Here is an 18,249-nt window from a genome sequence, read left to right as displayed (position 1 = left end):
GAAAAGCTCAGGGACAGCGCCCACGCCCTGAGTTCAAGCTCCACATCCAACTAAAAGAATAAAAGAATAAATAAATGGAAAAGAAAACGAAAGACACTGTAGCAAACACCATTTGTTCACTTATTTTTCTGGGTGTTTTTCATTTTTGTGGCGCTGGAGGTTGAAACCTCGCAGCTTCACACTGCAACCACCGTTCCAAGAAACAAAATATTAGAAGTGTTTCTTTTAAAAGCAAGAACAGAACGGCTCGTCACTTCTTCCTTTGAACATTGCAATAAAAGTCCTGCCAGCACAGAAAGGGAAATTAAAAGCTTAGCACTGGAAAAGAGAAAGGAAACTTCTTCTATCTTGTTGCTGATGAGGTGATTGGGAGAAAATTCTGAATGTCTATAGAAAAAAATTATTGCACAGAAGCAAGACTGTATCAAAATTGTTTGCTCTACTACAACTAATATTGAAAATCAACTGCATTCCTATAGATCAGCAAAAAGCACTTCTGAAACTTCAGTCTTAAAAAAGTAATGTTAACTATAACAGAAAAATCAAAATAATATCTAGGAGTCAATAAGACAGAATGTGTACTTTATCCGTATGCAAAAAATATATTTCATTGAAAGCTATTTAGGAGGCTTTAAATCAAAGGAAAACTATCTCACATACATAACAAGAAGTCTCAACATTAAAAAAAAAATATCCAGGGACTGGGAATGAGGCTCAGTGGTAGAGCGCTTGCCTAGCATGCCTGAGGCCCCAGGTTCGATTCCTTAGTACCACAGCCACAGAAAAAGCTAGAAGTGGTGCTGTGGCTCAAGTGGTAGAGCGCTACCCTTAAGCAAAAGAAGATCAGGATAGGGCCCTGAGTTCAAGCCCCAGGATTGGCAAAAATAAAGTGTTCTGGAAATGAATGGGGGTCATTTTGTAGAACATTCCATCTGTATTTAATAGCACTCAACTATACACTAATTGGTTGATGGTAAATTATATGTGTCTTTTATGACAATGAAGTTTTTATGTGTATGCATATATGCAAAATAAACCTAAGTAACAGGAAGTACTTTGTGGGGAGACAGCAATGAAGCCAGAAAGATAAACGGGGTTCTGGTGGCACCCAGTGGCCACTCAGGGGGTTGAGATCTGAGGATCAAGGTTTAAAGCTAGCCAGGTGCCGGGCGCTGGTGGCTCACGCCTGTAATCCTAGCTACTCAGGAGGCTGAGATCTGAGGATCGCAGTTCAAAGCCAGCCCGGGCAGGAGAGACCGTGAGACTCTTATCTCCAATAAACCACCAGAAAACCGGAAGTGGCGCTGTAGCTCAAGTGGTTGAGCGCTCGCCTTGAGCTGAAGAGCTGAGGGACAGCGCTCAGGCCCAGAGTTCAAGGCCCATGACCGACCAAAAAAAAAAAAAAAAAAGCTAGCCAGTTACAAAAGTTCCTGAGACTCTGATCTCTAATTAAAAAGCTCGAAGTGGAGCTGTGATTCAAGTGGTAGAGCGTTGGCTTTGAACAGAACAAGCCAAGCAAGAGTATAAGGCCCTGAGTTCAAGCCCAGTACTGGCATGTGTGTGTGCGCATGCCCGCGTGCACACACAAATGGCCTTGTTAGGAATGAAAACTAAGGCCTTGAGCATGCTCAGCATGGGCTCTATCAATGACCTCTACTCTGGGTCTCTTCTGCCATCAGCTCCGCTTCTCCTTTATGCTACAACAAGTTCTACAAAGACAACAGGGAAAGCCAGGTGCTGGTAGCTCACGCCTGTAATCCCAGCCACTCAGGAGGCTGAGAAAGGAAGATCCCAAGTCCAATGCCAGCCTAGACAGGAAAGCCCATTAAAATCTTATCTCCCATGATCCACCAGAGAGCCCGATGTGGAGCTGTGGCTCAAGTAGTAGAGTGCCAACCTTGAGTGAAAAAATATTAGGGACAGTACCCAGGTACTTAGCTCAAGCCCCAGTACTGGCTACACAGACTAAAGAGGACTCAGGTGGCTTTGTTCTGGTTCTCTCAATCATCAAACAGTTCTCTGCAGATAGTGAGAGGAAAGAAGAAAGGGAAGGAAGAAAAGGAAAGAAGGAGGGAAGGAAGGAAGGAAGGAAGGAAGGAAGGAAGGAAGGAAGAAAGGAAGGGAGGAAAAATGAATCATGGTGCTGACAGCTGGTGAGGAGGAGGACTTCCACTGAGTCATGAGTTACTTGGTCGATCGGGTGCCAGGCTAGTGACAGAGCAACAGAGCAGCTGCAGCAATAGGGGGAGAATCTGTGAATAGAGACTCCGCTTGAGGCTTTCGGCACTGGGAAGAGACAGACAGAGAGGAAAGGCAAAGGGACAAGCCAAAGAGAACGAAGAAGAGTTCAGAGTAGGCAGGAGTCTCCCACCACGTTCATTAAGCCATGAAGCGGCTGACATATGCAAAGGCACTGGGGTAGGAGTTAGGATCCAGGGTAAGCAAGATAAACGCCACTGTCTGCTCTTCAGTGTAGAGAAGCAGAGCATAAACAAAGGTAAACTGAGTCTACAAAATGAGTCTCCAAAGACAATACAACTTGACTATGAAGCTGTTTGTGGGTTTGAACTCAGGGCCTGGGTGCTGTCCTGGAGGTTTCTGTGCTCAAGGCTAGTGCTCTACCAACTTGAGCCACACCTCCACTCTGGCTTTTTGGTGGTTCACTGGAGATAAAAACCTTAAAACCTCTCCTGCCTGGGCTGGGTTTCAAACTCTTGACCTCAGATCTCAGCTTCCTGAGTAGCTGGGATGACAGGCGGGAGCTGCCTGGGTCCAGTTAAGGGTTTTTAGTCTGAATAAACCAGGTGTTATCTTGGCCAGGATGGGGAACACCAGGAGAGCAATCGATTATGCTGGAAGCATTCATAATGTCTACTTCCGACATGTTTGCTTTGCTTGGCTGTAAATTGCTCACGTGCAGTGCATGCAGTCGGATGGGTGAGTCAAGCCCTCTGGATATCAATTTAGGGCTCACTGACATTTCCATAACATTGAAACCCTGAGATTGGATGAGATCACTGAACAGAACATTGAAATATGGAGGCGAAGGGCTAGGCCCTAAGAGGCTAGAGCATTTAGAGGTCAGGAAGAATAAAACAGCCACTGTGTACCTGTGGCTCACACCTGTCATCCCAGCTACTCAGGAGGCTGAGATCTGAGGCTCATGGTTCAAAGCCAGCCCCAGCAAGAAAGTCTGTGAGACTCTCATCTCCAGTGAACCACCAGAAAACCGGAAGTGGCGCTGTGGCTCAAGTGGTAGAGCGCCAGCCTTGAGCTGAAGAGCTCAGGGACGGCGCCCAGGCCCAGAGTTCAAGCCCCACGACTGACAACAATAAAACAGGAGTATGGCATCTTCTACATGTCTGATTTCAGGCCAGGGTGATGTAGGGGAGGGAGACAGATTAGGGAAATCCTCCCAAGGAGACTTTGGCTCTAAGTGAGACCCGAGGGGAAGGGTGAGTGATTGGGAAAATTGTTCCGGATTGAGGGAACAGCCAATACGAAGTCCCTGAGGAAGGTTCCGCCTGGCTCCTTGTAGGAAAAGGATCAGGGCCACTGCAGCTGCGGCGTGGAAATCTAGAAATAGAGAAACCAGAGAAGTTTGGGAATCTGGTACTACACCTGGGACCTGATCCACTGGTTTCTAAAGATCATTTGGGTTGTTTTTGAGGGAATTCGTTGTAGCAGGACCAGAATGGAAGAGAGAGGTGTACTGTCGATGTTAGAGTGTGGTCTTTGCTATTCTTCCGTTTACCTCTCAGTGTGTGTGTGTGTGTGTGTGTGTGTGTGTGCGTCTACCTCCCGTGTGTGTGTGCATTTATGCATCTACCTCTTGTGTGTATGCATGTATGAGTCTGTGTATATGTATGTACGTGTATGTATGTGTACATACATACACATGCCTGTGTCTGTATGCATGCATGCGTCTGTGTATATGTACATATGTGTATCTGTGTACGTACACATGCATGCCTGTGTGTCTGTGTGTAATCTACCTCGTGTGTGTGCATGCATGCATGCATCTGTGTGTATGTGTACATACGTGTATGTATGTGTACATACACATGCATACCTGTGTGTCTGTCTGTCTGTCTGTGTGTGCAGGTCCTGGGACTTGAACTCAGGCCTCGGGCTCAGTCCCTGAGCTTTCTCGCTCGGGGCTGGCGCTCTACCCCTTGGGTCGCGCCCCCACCTCTGGCTTTTTGCCGGTCCATTGGAGATCAGAGTCTCGCGGGCTTTCCTGCCCCGGCTGGCTTCGAACCGCTGTCCTCCGATCCCGGCCTCCCGAGCGGCCGGGCTCCCCGGGGCCGGCGGGAGCTGGGCCCAGCGTCCTCCAGCTGTTCGGGGGACCGTGGGGCTGGGGCCCGGGGCGCGGGGCCAGCCCTGCACCCCACTGACCCGAGACCGGCCCGGGCTCCGAGCGGGGCCGAGCCGAGCCGAGCGGGGCCGAGCGGGGCCGAGCAGAGCCGAGCGGGGCCGAGCCGAGCCGAGCGGGGCCGAGCGGAGCGGAGCGGAGCGGAGCCGAGCCGAGCCGAGCCGAGTGGGGCCGAGCGGGGCCGAGCGGGGCCGAGCCGAGCCGAGCCGAGCCGAGCCGAGCGGGGCCGAGCAGAGCCGAGCGGGGCCGAGCCGAGCCGAGCGGGGCCGAGCGGAGCGGAGCGGAGCCGAGCCGAGCCGAGCCGAGCCGAGTGGGGCCGAGCCGAGCCGAGCCGAGCCGAGCCGAGTGGGGCCGAGCGGGGCCGAGCGGGGCCGAGCCGAGCCGAGCCGAGCGGAGCCGAGCCGAGCCGAGCGGGGCCGAGCCGAGCCGAGCCGAGTGGGGCCGAGCGGGGCCGAGCGGGGCCGAGCCGAGCGGAGCCGAGCCGAGCCGAGCGGGGCCGAGCCGAGCCGAGCGGAGCCGAGCCGAGCCGAGCGGGGCCGAGCCGAGCCGAGCCGAGCCGAGCGGGGCCGAGCGGGGCCGAGCCGAGCCGAGCCGAGCGGGGCCGAGCGGGGCCGAGCGGGGCCGAGCCGAGCGGAGCCGAGCCGAGCCGAGCGGGGCCGAGCCGAGCGGGGCCGAGCCGAGCGGGGCCGAGCCGAGCCGAGCCGAGCGGGGCCGAGCCGAGCCGAGCGGGGCCGAGCCGAGCCGAGCCGAGCGGAGCCGAGCCGAGCCGAGCCGAGCGGGGCCGAGCCGAGCGGGGCCGAGCCGAGCGGGGCCGAGCCGAGCCGAGCGGGGCCGAGCCGAGCGGGGCCGAGCCGAGCCGAGCCGAGCGGGGCCGAGCCGAGCCGAGCGGAGCCGAGCCGAGCGGGGCCGAGCCGAGCGGGGCCGAGCGGGGCCGAGCCGAGCCGAGCCGAGCGGGGCCGAGCCGAGCCGAGCGGAGCCGAGCCGAGCGGGGCCGAGCCGAGCCGAGCGGGGCCGAGCCGAGCGGGGCCGAGCCGAGCCGAGCCGAGCGGAGCCGAGCGGGGCCGAGCCGAGCGGGGCCGAGCCGAGCCGAGCGGAGCCGAGCCGAGCGGGGCCGAGCCGAGCCGAGCCGAGCGGAGCCGAGCCGAGCCGAGCCGAGAGGGGCCGAGCCGAGCGGGGCCGAGCCGAGCGGGGCCGAGCCGAGCGGGGCCGAGCGGGGCCGAGCTCCGCGTCTCCCGCCGCCGCCGCCGCCGCCGCCCCGGGCGCCCGCCCCCCTCGGCCCGGCTGCTGCGCGTCCGCCGACCATGCCCCGCGCCCCGCCCGCCGCCGCGCGCCCCCGGCCCCCCGCCAGCACCAGCGCCCGCGCCGCCGCGCCCGGCGGGCAGGTGAGCGCCGCCCCGGCCCGGCCCGGGAGGGGAGGGAGGGGAGGGGAGGGAGGGGAGGGGAGGGGGCCCGGCTCAGCCCCGCGCCCCGCGCAGCCTCCCGGGCCGCGGCCCCCTCTCCGCCCGGGGCCCGGCCCGCCTCCCCCGCCCTCGGCGGCGGCGCCCAACAGGTCGGCGGGGCGCGGGGCGCGGGGGGGGGCGCAGGGGGGGGGCGCGGGGCGCGGGGGGACGCGGGGCGCGGGGCCGCGGCCCCTCCCCACCTCCCCACCCGTCTCCCCTCGTCCGCGCCCCGCGCCATCCCGCGCCCCCCTCCCCTCCCCGCCTCCCCCCCCCCCCCGCCCCAGCCTCCGGCCTCCTTCCTCCAGCCTGGGCCTCCTCACCCCGGCCTGACCCTCCGGCCCCCTGGCGCCTCCTCCCCCTCCTGTCCCCTCCTCTGCCCCCCCTCCCCTCCTCTGCCCCCCTCCCCTCCTCTGCCCCCCCTCCCCTCCTCTGCCCCCCTCCCCTCCTCTGCCCCCCTCCCCTCCTCTGCCCCCCTCCCCTCCTCTGCCCCCCCTCCCCTCCTCTGCCCCCTCCACTCCTCTGCCCCCCCTCCCCTCCTCTGCCCCCTCTTCCCCTCCTCCGCCCCCTCCTCCGCCCCCCCTCCCCTCCTCTGCCCCCCTTCCCCTCCTCTGCCCCCCCTTCCCTCCTCTGCCCCCTCCTCCCCTCCTCTGCCCCCCCTCCCCTCCTCTGCCCCCCTCCCCTCCTTTACCCCCCCACCCTTCCTCTGCCCCCTCCTCCTCTCCCCCCTTCCCTGCCCCTCCTCCCTGTGTCCCCAAGATGGTTCCCCACACTCCCCCCCCCCCCCCCCCCCCGCTATTTGCTGGGGGAGTAGCTGAGGCTCAGAACGGGGTTCATTGGGGACCAGGTCCTCCTTCATTTGGGGGAGCCTGCCCCCCCATCCACCCCCCTGAGCCCTGACCACACGTGGCCAGCCCTCCCCCTCTCCTCCCCAGGTCCCTGAGGGGAGACCACCTGGGCCCGAGGGTGATTGACTGGAAAACGCAGCTCCCCGCCCACCCTCCCCGCTCCCGCCCCCTCCTCCCCTCGCCCTCCTCTCCCCCCTCCTTCCCTCCCTCCCTGGCGGTAGGTGCTCCAGGAATCACAAGGTTCTTGCCTCTAATTTAAGATCCAGGAAAAGCCTGGCGCGGTGGGGCAGGAGGAGGGGGGAGGCTCGGGGTGCGGGGAGGGAAGGCGGGCACCCCCCCCCAGGAAGTTATAGATCGGGGGCCGGGAAAGAAATCGACAAGGATGCTGGGAGATGGTGGGTCCTGGTTGGAGGATGGAAGGGGGTGCAGAGCGGGGGATGAGTAGATTGGGGGTGCATATGGGATGACCCCCTTCTTTTCTCCACTCCCCCCCCCCAGTAAAGGTTGAAAATCTGGGTCACAGCTGAGAAAGACCTCAGACATGAAATGCAGAATGTGGTAAGTTTGGCCCAGCTGGCGGTGGGAGGGGGGGAGGTGACCAAGGGGGTCATTGGGGGGGGGTCAGGGTGGCTTTGCTTTTCCTACCTAGGCCATCCATCTTGAGGGGCTCTAGGAGGGGAGGCCAGGAAGGCCTGGGTCTTTCCAAGGAGCTGCTGGAGCTGGAGCTGGAGGGAGGCGGTTGGGAAGTTCTGCTGCGAGTCTGCCCTGTGGCTCACGCGGGCTCAGGGGGCCTGGGTCTCTCACCGGCTTTCTCTCCCTTCTTGTAGGCTTCTGTCTCCCCTCCTCCCTCTCTGGCCACTGCTGTTGCTGCCTCTCCCACGGCCTGCTCAGGGCTCTTCTTCTTCCTCCTCCTCCTCCTCCTCCTCCTCTTCTTCCTCCTCCCCTCGAACCCCACCAGCCCCAGCCCGCCCGCCATGCTCCCGAGGCGGGCCCTCAGCCCCCCGACACGTGTGCGTGTGGGAACGGGCACCCCCACCCAGTCGATCCTCCCGGGCCCCCAGATCCCGGCGGCAGATCCTGCCGGGCACGGCGCCCCCCGCCACCCCCTCAGGCTTTGAGGAGGGGCCCCCATCTTCCCAGTACCCCTGGGCGATTGTATGGGGGCCCACGGTGTCTCGAGAGGACGGGGGAGACCCTAACTCTGTCAACCCCGGGTTTCTACCCCTGGACTATGGTTTTGTAGCCCCCCACGGGCTGGCTACCCCCCACCCCAACTCAGACTCCATGCGGGATGACGGAGACGGGCTGATTCTGGGAGAGACTCTGGCCACCCTGAGACCATTCCTGTTTGGGGGGCGTGGCGAAGGTGAGGGGGCCCGGTGGGGGGAGGGTTCAGGTGGGGGGGCGGGGAGGGGGGAGGCTGGCTGCAGGTGGAGAGACCTTATCAGTGAGGGTCAGCCCACGTCATGCATGCTGTAAGACCAGCCTGGGCCTGGCAAACTAGAGTGGGGGGTTCAGGCGGAGATGCTGCGGGAAGGGCTGGCTCAGGCGGAGCCCACAGATGGCCCAGGCCAGGGTTTGGGGTCAACCAGGGTCTAGAGGGCTCTGAAGATGTCAGTTTCCTGTGATCTTGGAGAACCCGGGCCTGTAAGAGCTGGTGGAGCACAGTTAACAGACCTTAAATAAAAAGATAATAACATATAAATGGGGGGGGGCTGGGCAGGTGGCTCAGTGGCACAGTGCTCGCCTAGCATGCGTGAAGCCCCAGGTTTGATTTCTCAGTACCACATACACAGAAAAAGCTGGAGGTGGCGCTGTGGCTCAAGTGGTAGAGCCCTGAGCCTTGAGCCAAAGAAGCTCAGGGACGGCGCCCAGGCCCTGAGTTCAAGAATAAATAGGTCTTGGGCACTAGTGGCTCATGCCTGGAATCCTGTCTAGTCAGGAAGCTGAGATTTGAGGATGGTGGATCGAAGCCAGCCCAGGCAGGAAAAGTCCTCCACACTTTTTCTTTCCAGTGAAGCCACACCAGAAAGCTGGAGGCATGGTTCAAGTGGTAAAGGACCGACTTTGGGTGGGGTGGGGGGGAGCTAAGGGACTGGAGAATGGTCAGGCCCTGAGTTAAAAGTTCCAGTATGGCGCACACAGGAACAGGAAGAGTGGGCTGTGTGGACTCACAGGACAGTGCTCAACTTAACCGTGGTCTCCATCCTGTTAGGTGTGGACCCGCAACTGTATGTCACCATCACCATCTCCATCATCATTGTTCTGGTGGCTACTGGCATCATATTCAAGTTCTGGTAAGCTGTGGGGTGCTGGCCGCTGGTTGGGGACCCCCCTGGGTTGTGGTGTGGTTTTTGTTTCTGTGCCAGTCTTGGGGCTTGAATTCAAGGCCTAGCCACTGTCCCTTAGCTTCTTTTGCTCAAGGATGACACTCTTATTTATTTGAGCCACAGGTCCACTTTTTTTTGGGTGTGTGGGGGTGTTAATTGGAAATAAGTGAGACTTTCCTGCTTGGTCTGGCCTTGAAATTAGAGCCTCCGATCTCAGCCTCCTGAGTAGCTCGGATTACAGGCATGAGCTACTGGTGCTTGGCAGGGAACTGAGGAGGAAGAGGGTGGCAGTCTGGGGAAGGCTGGGGCAGGAAATTGACTGAAGGTTAGACCTTAGGCTGGGCTGTGAGAACCAGTGTGCTTTTCTTCTGTAGAGAATGGGAGGAAAGAAGAATGGAGAATTTTTGTTGGGGGGGTCAGTTGTAGGCTCGAGCTCAAGGCCTAGACACTGTCCACAGTTTGTTCTTATTTTTGCTTAAGACTAGCGCTCTACCACTGTGAGCCACGCTCCATGTACTGCTTTTTGGGTGGTTTCTTGGAGATAAGAGTCTTACTTTCCTGCCTGGTGTGGCTTTGAACTGCAATCCTCAGATGTTAGTCTCCTTCCTTCCTTCCTCTTTCTGTCTTTGGCTCAAGGCTAACGCTCTACCCCTTGAGCCACAGCACCACTTCTGGCCTTTTCTGTGTCTGTGGTAGTGAGGATTTGAACCTGGGGCTTCATGCATGCTAGGCGAGCGCTCTACCACTGAGCCACCTGCCCAGCCCTCAGATGGCAGTCTCTTGAGCAGCTAGGATCACGGGCGCGCCCCACCAGGGCCAGGCCTGGGAATTCTCTATAAAGTGTGGGAGGCGGGATTTTAGGCTGCAGATCCCTCCTCCCATCCAGGCAGGATGAAGAGCATCTAGAGGTTTCTACACTCACTTAGTCACGTTCCCTCACACCTCACTGAGAGAGGCGTTGGGGTCGTTCGCTGGCTTTGAACTAGAAGTCACTTTGGTCCTGCAGGGGGTGTGTGTGGGGGGAGACGGGGTGGGTTGGGGGAGGTCCCATAGGTTTCTTGTGCAGGGAACGCAGGTGTATGTGGGCTTTGGCTTTGTGGGGGGCGTGAGTGACCCCCCCTGTGCCCCCCAGCTGGGATCGCAGCCAGAAGCGGCGCCGGCCCTCGGGGCAGCAGGGCGCCCTGCGGCCGGAGGACAGCCAGCAGCCGCTCGCGGACCTGTCCCCCGCGGGGGTCACTGTGCTGGGGGCTTTCGGGGACTCGCCCACCCCCACCCCTGACCACGAAGAGCCCCGAGGGGGGCCCCGGCCCGGGATGCCCCAGCCCAAGGGGGTTCCAGCCTTGCAGATGAACCGGTGAGCGCGGGCCGCGGGGGGGGGGGGGAGGGTCCCTCGGTCCCCCACCCTCCGTGCCAGCCCCTGGGTCCCTGACCGCCCTCTGCTCTTCCCCTCAGGATCCCCCTGGTGAACCTGTGACGCTCCCCCTCCTGTGTTGGGGTGCCGCCAAGCAGGAGGCCCGGGGGTCCCGGCTGAGGGGGGCCCCTGGGCGCTGCACCCCGGATGCCCCCGGCCTGGGCTGAGCCTCGCCCTCCTGTGACGGGGGAGGGGGCCGACACTTGGCCTGGGCCTCCTCGGCACACTCCCGCGCCCGTCCGCGGCGACCCTGGTCTGCGGGACCCCGTCCCGTGCGCGCGCCTCTGCCCGGCCCCACGCTTGCGTGCGCGCGCCTGCGCCGCCCGGCCCCCACCCCCGTGCGCGCGCCTGCGGACACGCGCGTGCGCGCCTCGGCCCCATCCTCATTCGTGCGCCTGCGCACCCGGCCCCCCCCCCCTCGCGTGCGCGCCTCGGCCCCATCCTCATCCTCATTTGCGCGCCTGCGCACCCGGCCCCATCCTCATTCGCGCGCCTGCGCACCCGGCCCCCCCTCGCGCGCGCCCGCGTTTCCCGTCTTTCATCGCCGCACACTCCACTGGCGTGGCGGGCTCTGCTGCCCGTGGCCGCGGCCTCTCTGCATGCCGCCGGGGGGGGGGGGGGACGCGAGGCCGGCGGGGCTCCTGGCGCCCCTCCTCCGCCCCAGCCCATCTCACGCCCTGCGCCCCCCCAGCCCCAATGGGGGTAGTCGGGCCCCCATGACCGAAGGTCTGGGTGTGTGGGGGGGTATTTGGGGAGTCCCCTGCTGCATTCCATGACAAAGAGACTCTCCATTTGTCCTGCCCTCCCTGGCTCCCGAGTCCTCCTCGTTCTGTCTGTCCTGGCTGTCTGTCTGTGAGTCTCCCCCTGCCTGGGCCGGGCCTCCCCTTCCCAGCCTCCTTCCGGGCCTCCGGAGCTCAGTGTAGGCCGCCAGGGATGGAGCTGGTTCAAGGCCATCAGGAGCTCTGTCTCCACCACGTCTCCCCGCTTCCTCCAGCCCCCCTCCGCCTGCCCCCCCCTCCGCCTGCCCCCCCACCTGTCACCTGGCTCCTCGCTGTGATATATATTTTTGTATTCTCTTCTCGTGGTGATTACCTTGAATTCTTGTGGGATGTTAAGTTTCAGAATTTTCAAATAAAGCCTTTGCAAGATACTCCGAGTGCGCACTTCGGAAGAGGAAGAGGAAGAGGAGGGGAAGGGCAGGCAGGGAAGAAGAAGGGTCTGACTGGACATGACCTGCGCCAGCTGAATGGGACTGATGGCAACCGTGTGTGTGTCTGTCTGTCTGTCTGTCTGTACTGGGGCTTGTACTCAGGGCCTGGATGCTATCCCTTAGATTCCCCCTCCCAAAAACAAAGGCTGATGCTTTACCACTTGAACCACACCTCCATTCTGGCAATTGGCTGCTTAACTGGAGACGACTCTCAGGGGCTTTCCTGCCCAGGCTGGCTTTGCACTGCGATCCTCAGATCTCAGCTCCATGAGCATCTTCCCGTTGGGACAGAATAGAAGTAGGAGAAAGCGGAGGGAGGGGTGCGCATGCGCAGTCTGGAAATGGAAAGAACCAGAACTGGAATTGGAAGTGTGCCCCTGTAGTTCCCTGTCTGTGAAGGTCAAGGAAAAGGAGGGAGGGGGTAATTATATAGGCCAGGCAGCGGCGCAAGCCAGCAAAGAAGGGAGAACTTCTAGGACGGGTGGAGGGGAAGAGCTGGAAGAAGAGAAAGATGGCGCAGAGGAGAAGGAGGAGCAGGTTTGGCCCGCTTTATTTTTGTCCTTGCCTGCTAATTGGCCCCCATTTGCAGCTGTCCCCCCCCCCAAAAAAAAAAGTCTCCTGAGAAGCCCTGTGGCCATCTGATTAGTTTTCCTCCTCTGCCCTTGCTTGAGAAAGAGGCACTTGCTGGGGTACGGGGGTGGAATTACGGGGTGTGTTGGGGGGAGGGCGCACAGGCTGCCCAGCTGGGATCAGTCACCTCTGAAGCCTCCATTGTAGCCTACACATCAGCTTCTCAGCTGTTGCTAGGCTCCGTTGTCATGGTAACCACCCCAGTTCCTTCCCCCCCCATTTATGCCCCTACCTGCTCCCTAGAAATAGGGTAGCCCCCAAGGAGGGATAGGAGACCATGGTGTGTGTGTGTGCACGCGCATGCGCATGCCAGAGGGCAGTGTGGGCAGCCCAGGGCCGTACCTGCCTCTCTGAAGGGCTGGAAGGCAGGATGGCGGATGTGTTGGTAGGTGTTGTTTTACGGGTGGGGGAGTGAGGCTGTGTCTCATTGCAGAGGTATTATTCCGGACTGGAGCAGTGTGTCTGTTGAAGGTGCCAGACTCCCCTCAGGGAAGAGAATTAAGTTAAGGCGAAGAGTGATCAAGCAATGACAGGAAGCCGGGCACGGTGGCGCATGCCTGTAATCCCAGCGACTCAGAAGGTGGAGATCCCAGGAGGGTGGGTTGAACCCAGCCTGGGTAGGAAAAGTCCAGGAGAGTCTTCACCTGCAGTGCACTGGCAAAAAGCCTGAAGTGGAGGTGTGGCTCAGGTGGTCGAGTACCAACCTGAGTAAAGAAAAGAAAGATTAAAAAGGCAAGTGATTAGTGCCCAGCCCTGAGTTCAAGTCCCAGTACTGGCACTAAATGCACAAAACAGACATTGTGGGCTCGTGCTTACTGAGGTGGGCTGGATCAACCAGCTGAAGGCGAGGGCTGCTGTGGGAGTGGATGGGTCCATATTCCCCCCCCCCCCCCCCGAAATCAAGTCTTGGGGGGCGGGCATTGACACAGGGAGGGACTTTCAAGTACTGTCACCTTCAGCAGCCTTTTCCGAGGGACATTGTGACCCGGGGCTCATGCATATGCACCAGGCACACTCGAAGGCCCCTAATGAAGAGGGAATTAATTACCGCCTGATTAGACTGTTTCCCCAAATTGAAATAAATTAGAATATACCAGCAGGACACCAGATCCTTACCCGGCCCTTGTTCCTCAGTACCTCCTTCCAAACGACAGAGGAGAAAGGGGACAAACCCTGGGCTTGTGGATTGTTCTAGAGAAATGATCACAGATGAAGATGAACCGTCACGCAGCCCTGAGGAAAGCCTTCTCCCAGAGTTAAAACAAGAGACTTTAGCTGGGCGCTGGGAGTTCATGCTTGCTATCACTGCTAACTCAGGAGACGGAGAGGTCTGAGGATCATGGTTCGAAGCCAGCTTGGGTAGCAGAAAAGTTGATGAGATTCTTAGGGCCAGTTGAACAGCAAAAAGCCAGAAGTGGAGTTGTGGTTCAAGTGGTAGAGTGCTGAGGTCAAGTCCCAGGACTGGCATGTACACACACACGTGCACACACACACACAGCAATGACCGTACTGTTCCTCAGTTTTTTTTCTTGTTGATCGCGGGGCTTGGCCCTAGAAAGTTCTTGGACACTAGGTAACAGGCACAATTTCTCAGTATCAAATGACTCAGCCAGCCTGCGCCCAACTGCAATACTTACCGTGGCAGCTCAGATCGACTCAGATTGGGGAAATCCCAGTGAGGAGGGAACTCCCAGGCACAGAGCTAGTGTGGGAATGATTCAAGATGGAAATCGGGCCAGCTGGGAACCCTGATTAAAATGACTTCAGTCCTCCTCCCCCTCCGCCCCTCGGTGAGGGCTCCAAAGCTTTGTGGTGTTTAAAGAACTTCAGATCCGCACCAGGCGCTGGTGGCTCCCGCCTGTCATCCCAGCTACTCAGGAGGCTGAGATCTGAGGATCATGGTTCAAAGCCAGCCCGGGCAGGAAAGTCTGTGAGACTTTTGTCTCCAATAAACCACTAGAAAAGCAGAAGTGGCGCTATGGCTCAAGTGGTAGAGCACCAGCCTGGAGCTGAAGAGCTGAGGTACAGCGCCCAAGTCCAGAGCTCAAGCCCCATTACCCACAAAGAAAAGTGGAGGGGGGGGACAGCACCTAAGCCCTGAGTTCAAGCTCCAGGATTGAAACACAAACTTGCCAGCAGAGGAGTTAGGCACAGGAGAACCAGAACGTAAAGTGATTATTACTATTTGGCTGTTGCTTTTGTCTTTTTTTTTTTTCTCGTTGGTCCTAGGTTTGTACCCAGAGCTTTCTGCTTGCCAGACAGGCGCTCTATCCTTTGAGACATGTCTCCGCTACTTTTTGCTTACGTTATTTGGGAGTCAGGGTCTTGCTATTGGCCCAGGCTGGACCACAAGTCCTCTTAGTTTGGGCTTTCCATGATACCTTAGGTGACAGGCATGCATCTCTGCATCTAGCTTTTTTCTGTTGAGATGAGGTTCTGTGAACTTTGCCCAGGCAGGTTTGGAACTGCAGTCCTCCAGATTTCCATCCCCAAAATGGTTGGGGTGACACTGAGCTATTGGCTAAAATGAGATCTCATCAATATTTTCTTTTCCTGGGCTGGGCAGGTGGCTCAGTGGTCAAGTGCTTGCCTTGTATGCATGAAGCCCTGGGTTCGATTCCTCAGCACCACATAAGCAGAAAAGGGTAGAAGTGGTGCTGTGGCTCAAATGGTTGCCTTGAGCTGAAGAACTGAGGGACAGTGCCCAGGCCCAGAGTTCTTTTCCTTTTTTGCTGACCTAGCCTTAAATCAGCCCAAATAGTTGGATCTTTGCCTCCTAAGGATTAAGACAGGTGCTGGTGTCTGTCCTAACTACTCAGGAGGCTGAGATCTGAGGACCACAGTTTGAAGCCAGCTGAAGCAGGAAAATCCATGAGACTCCTAGCTCCAATGAACCACCAGAAAACCAGAAGTGGTGCTGTGGCTCAAAGTGGTAGAGTGCTATCCTTAAGCTGAATAACTTAGGGACAGTTCCCAAGGCAACAGTTCAAGGCCCATAACTGCCCTCCAAAAAAAGAAAAAAAAATCCAGCTATGTGCTGTAGCTCATGCCTGTAATCCTTGCTCCTTCGGACACTGAGATCTTAAAAAATAAAATAAAATAAATAAAATCTGAAAAAAAATCAGTGACTCTGACTCTTATCTCCAGTTAACTATGAAAAAGCCAGAGGTGGCAGGGCGCTGGTGGCTCACGCCTGTAATCCTAGCTACTCAGGAGGCTGAGATCTGAGGATTGCGGTTCAAAGCCAGCCCGGGCAGGAGAGACCGTGAGACTCCTATCTCCAATAAACCACCAGAAAACCGGAAGTGGCGCTGTAGCTCAAGTGGTAGAGCACTTGCCTTGAGCTGAAGAGCTGAGGGACAGCGCCCAGGCCCAGAGTTCAAGCCCCACGGCCGACCAAAAAAAAAAAGAAAAAGAAAAAGCCAGAGGTGGAGGTGTGGCTCAAGTGGTAGAGCACTAGCCTTAAGAGAAAAAGCCAGGTGAGAATGTGAGGCTGAGCTTCCAGGCCTGATACCTAGTACAAAATAAACCTTGTGAGTCTTATTTTTGAGATCTATAAAGATAGGCATGATTATTTGTTAGGGAAAAATTTTCCTTCTCCCCCAGGGGCCATTACTGTTGAGAAGAGGGACCTTAATTCTTTTCTAACCAAAACACAGCTGAGCCCAGTGGGTTTCTGAGCAGACGAGGACGCAGGTTTGTAGTAGCCCTCAGTTACTGGAACAATATATAGTTACTCTGCATCTGTTATGTCTTCAAGCTGAGAATAGTTTCTTCTCTGAGATGCTGACCATCTTACTGAGAAATTACAAACATGAAATAGCTAAAACACCATTAAAGTATAGACTAAGGGGGGAGCTGGTGGCTCATGCCTGTAATCTTGGCTATTCAGGAGACTGAGATCTGAGGATATTGGTTCAAAGCCCACCTGGGCAGGAAAGTGGTTTTTTTTTCTTCTTCTTCTTTTTCTTTTTGGTCAGTTGTGGGGCTTGAACTCTGAGTGCTGTCCCTGAGCTCTTCAGCTCAAGGTGAGGGCTCTACTACTTGAGCCACAGCACCACTTCTAGTTTTCTGGTGATTCACTGGAGATAAGAGTCTCACATACTAGCCTGGCATCGGTGGCTCACGCCTGTCATCCTAGCTATTCAGGAGGCTGCGATCTGAGGATCACAGTTCAAACCCAGCCCAGGTGGGAAAGTCTGTGAGACTCTTATCTCCAGTGAACCACCAAAAAACTGGAAGCGGTACGATGGCTCAAAGTGGTAGAGCACCAGCCTAGAGCGAAAAGCTCAGGCCCTGAGTTCAAGCCCCATGACCGACAAGCAAAAACCGAGCTGGAGGCAAGCCTCAACTGTACGGCACCATCCAGGCAAGCAAGCAAAAGGAGCATGAGCTCACACCTCGTTATTGAGGGGTGGGTGTTGTGGGTGGGGGGGATGAAGGGCGCTGTAGACAATGCTGGCTGTGGGAACCGAGACCAGGCTTGGGTTGGAGCAATCAGGGAAGGCTTCCTGGAACACTTCACAGCAGGCGTTTGTAATGAACTGTAGCTTAGGCGACAAACGTCCTGTGACAGTGAGGATCAGGATCCGGGGACCCAGCAGGGAAGGGCGTACCTTGGTGCAGGGGGCGAGCAGAGAGGCCGTCGGGGAGCAGAGAGTGTTCACATGTCAAAGAGCCTCGGGGCTCAGGCCGGGGACCCTAGCTACCCGGGAGATCTGAGGATCGCGGTTCGAAGCCAGCCTGGGCAGGAAAGACCCTGAGACTCGGATCTCCAAGGAGCCAGCAAAAAGCTGGGCTGGAGCTGTGACCCAAGCGGTGGAGCGCCAGCCGTGAGTGAAAAGTCTGAAGGACGGCGCCCAGGCCCGGGGTTCGAGCCCCGTCAGCGGGGCATGCGCACACCGAAGCCGCGGCCCCCCGAGTGTTCAGAACCCACGCCGCCCCTCGTACCTCGGTGCATAATTCATGAACCCGCCGCGCCTCCCGCCCCAACTCCTTCCCGGAAGCTGCAGTGCTGGGCTTCCGCCCTTAACTCCCGGCCACTTCCGGCGTCGCGACGTCACCTCCGCCTCGTCAAACGTCTTCCCAGGGCAGAAGCCACTTCCGCCCTTCCCTCGTAACTTCCGCCCTGACTCCCCGGGAGCCCGTCCTGCGCCGGAAGTCCCCTGGCCGCCTCCGGAAGTGACTCGGCCTGGGCGCTCGCTCCGCCCCTTCCCCGCCCCTTTCCTCCGTGCCGTTCCCCCCTCCCCTCCAGCGCTGTTTCCCTCCCTCCCCTCCCCGCCTCGCTTCCGGTTCCCCGCCTTCTCCGCGCGCCGAGTCCTCTCGGAGCCCGTGTGGGGGAGGGCGGGAGGGGGGCGTGGAAGGCCCGGGGTTCCCGGGGGCGCGAGCCGCGACAGCACTTCCGGGTGAGTGTGCGGGAGGGGAGGGGAGCGGCGGGGAGGGAGGCCCCCGCGCGCCGCCCGCGCCCCCGCCCCCGCCCCGCGGCGTCCCGCGCGCGCGCGCGCCCGTGTGCCCGCCGGCCCCGCGCCTGCCCGCGCGCGCGCGCCCGCGCCCCCGGGGCGCCCCGCCGCTCCCGCAAACGACGCCCCTGCGCGCGCGCGCCCGCCCGCCCAGGCCCCGGCGGCCCCGCCGGGTGAGTGCTCGCGCCGCCGCGGCGGGCGCGCGCCCGGCTCCTCCCCCGCCCCTCCCCCTCCCTCCCCGGGGTGCGGGACGGGGGGGGGGGTGGCGGCGGGAACGGGACGCGGGGAGCGTGGGGGGGGCGCCATCCATCCACGATTTGACTGTGTGTCCGTCCCGGAACCGGAAGTGGTTCTGGAGGAGCGGGCGCCGGGGCGGAATGGGGGGGCCCAGGGGGCGGGTGCCTGGCTGGTGGGTGGCAGAGTTCAGCTCCCCGGAGGGGCGAGGGCGGGACGCCCCCCAGCGCGGCCTCTGAGCGGGACGGGGTGCGGGGTGACACCGGCCGAGCGCTCCCCGGGCCGTGGGGGGCATCGCGGGGTGATCGGGGGGCGG

At 59.2% G+C, this 18,249-nt stretch overlaps 1 protein-coding gene and 1 long non-coding RNA gene across 8 annotated transcripts; one reads left to right on the top strand and one right to left on the bottom strand.

The window, feature by feature from the left end:
* The first annotated feature begins 5,613 nt into the window (after positions 1-5,613).
* LOC138815624 (PILR alpha-associated neural protein) lies at positions 5,614-11,550 on the top strand. 6 transcript variants are annotated; one of them, XM_070005032.1, is made up of 6 exons: positions 5,617-5,757; positions 7,158-7,217; positions 7,487-8,025; positions 8,875-8,956; positions 10,122-10,343; positions 10,442-11,550. In XM_070005032.1, exons 2-6 carry the CDS (start codon positions 7,201-7,203, stop codon positions 10,461-10,463), a joined length of 882 nt encoding a protein of 293 aa, XP_069861133.1. In that variant the 5' UTR covers positions 5,617-5,757; positions 7,158-7,200; the 3' UTR covers positions 10,464-11,550. The 6 variants fall into 6 exon arrangements, with proteins under 6 accessions (XP_069861138.1, XP_069861133.1, XP_069861136.1 ...); XM_070005035.1 differs by lacking the exon at positions 5,617-5,757 and adding an exon at positions 5,844-5,924; XM_070005036.1 differs by lacking the exon at positions 5,617-5,757 and adding an exon at positions 6,803-6,876.
* Positions 11,551-12,782: 1,232 nt separating this feature from the next.
* Positions 12,783-17,233, bottom strand: LOC138815626 (uncharacterized). Of its 2 annotated transcripts, none has more exons than XR_011368405.1 (4): positions 17,191-17,233; positions 13,357-13,431; positions 13,194-13,265; positions 12,783-12,944 (listed from the first exon to the last, which is right to left on the bottom strand). It is a non-coding gene; the product is annotated as an uncharacterized lncRNA (long non-coding RNA). The 2 variants fall into 2 exon arrangements; XR_011368404.1 differs by lacking the exon at positions 17,191-17,233 and adding an exon at positions 16,857-17,166.
* Between the last annotated feature and the right edge of the window lie 1,016 nt (positions 17,234-18,249).

This window comes from Dipodomys merriami, unplaced genomic scaffold (genome assembly GCF_024711535.1).
Source record: "Dipodomys merriami isolate MVZ:Mamm:240054 unplaced genomic scaffold, mDipMer1.0.p SCAF_654, whole genome shotgun sequence".
NCBI classification, from domain to species: domain Eukaryota; kingdom Metazoa; phylum Chordata; class Mammalia; order Rodentia; family Heteromyidae; genus Dipodomys; species Dipodomys merriami.
The sequence above is the reverse complement of the archived record's forward strand: the minus strand, read 5'-3'. Positions and strand labels throughout refer to the sequence as shown.

Excerpts from the sequence above, each read along its gene's own strand:
- LOC138815624 (XM_070005032.1), top strand. Across the intron at positions 8,957-10,121 it reads GGCATCATATTCAAGTTCTG|CTGGGATCGCAGCCAGAAGC; the intron begins GTAAGCTGTGGG and ends TGTGCCCCCCAG. Across the intron at positions 10,344-10,441 it reads CCAGCCTTGCAGATGAACCG|GATCCCCCTGGTGAACCTGT; the intron begins GTGAGCGCGGGC and ends TCTTCCCCTCAG.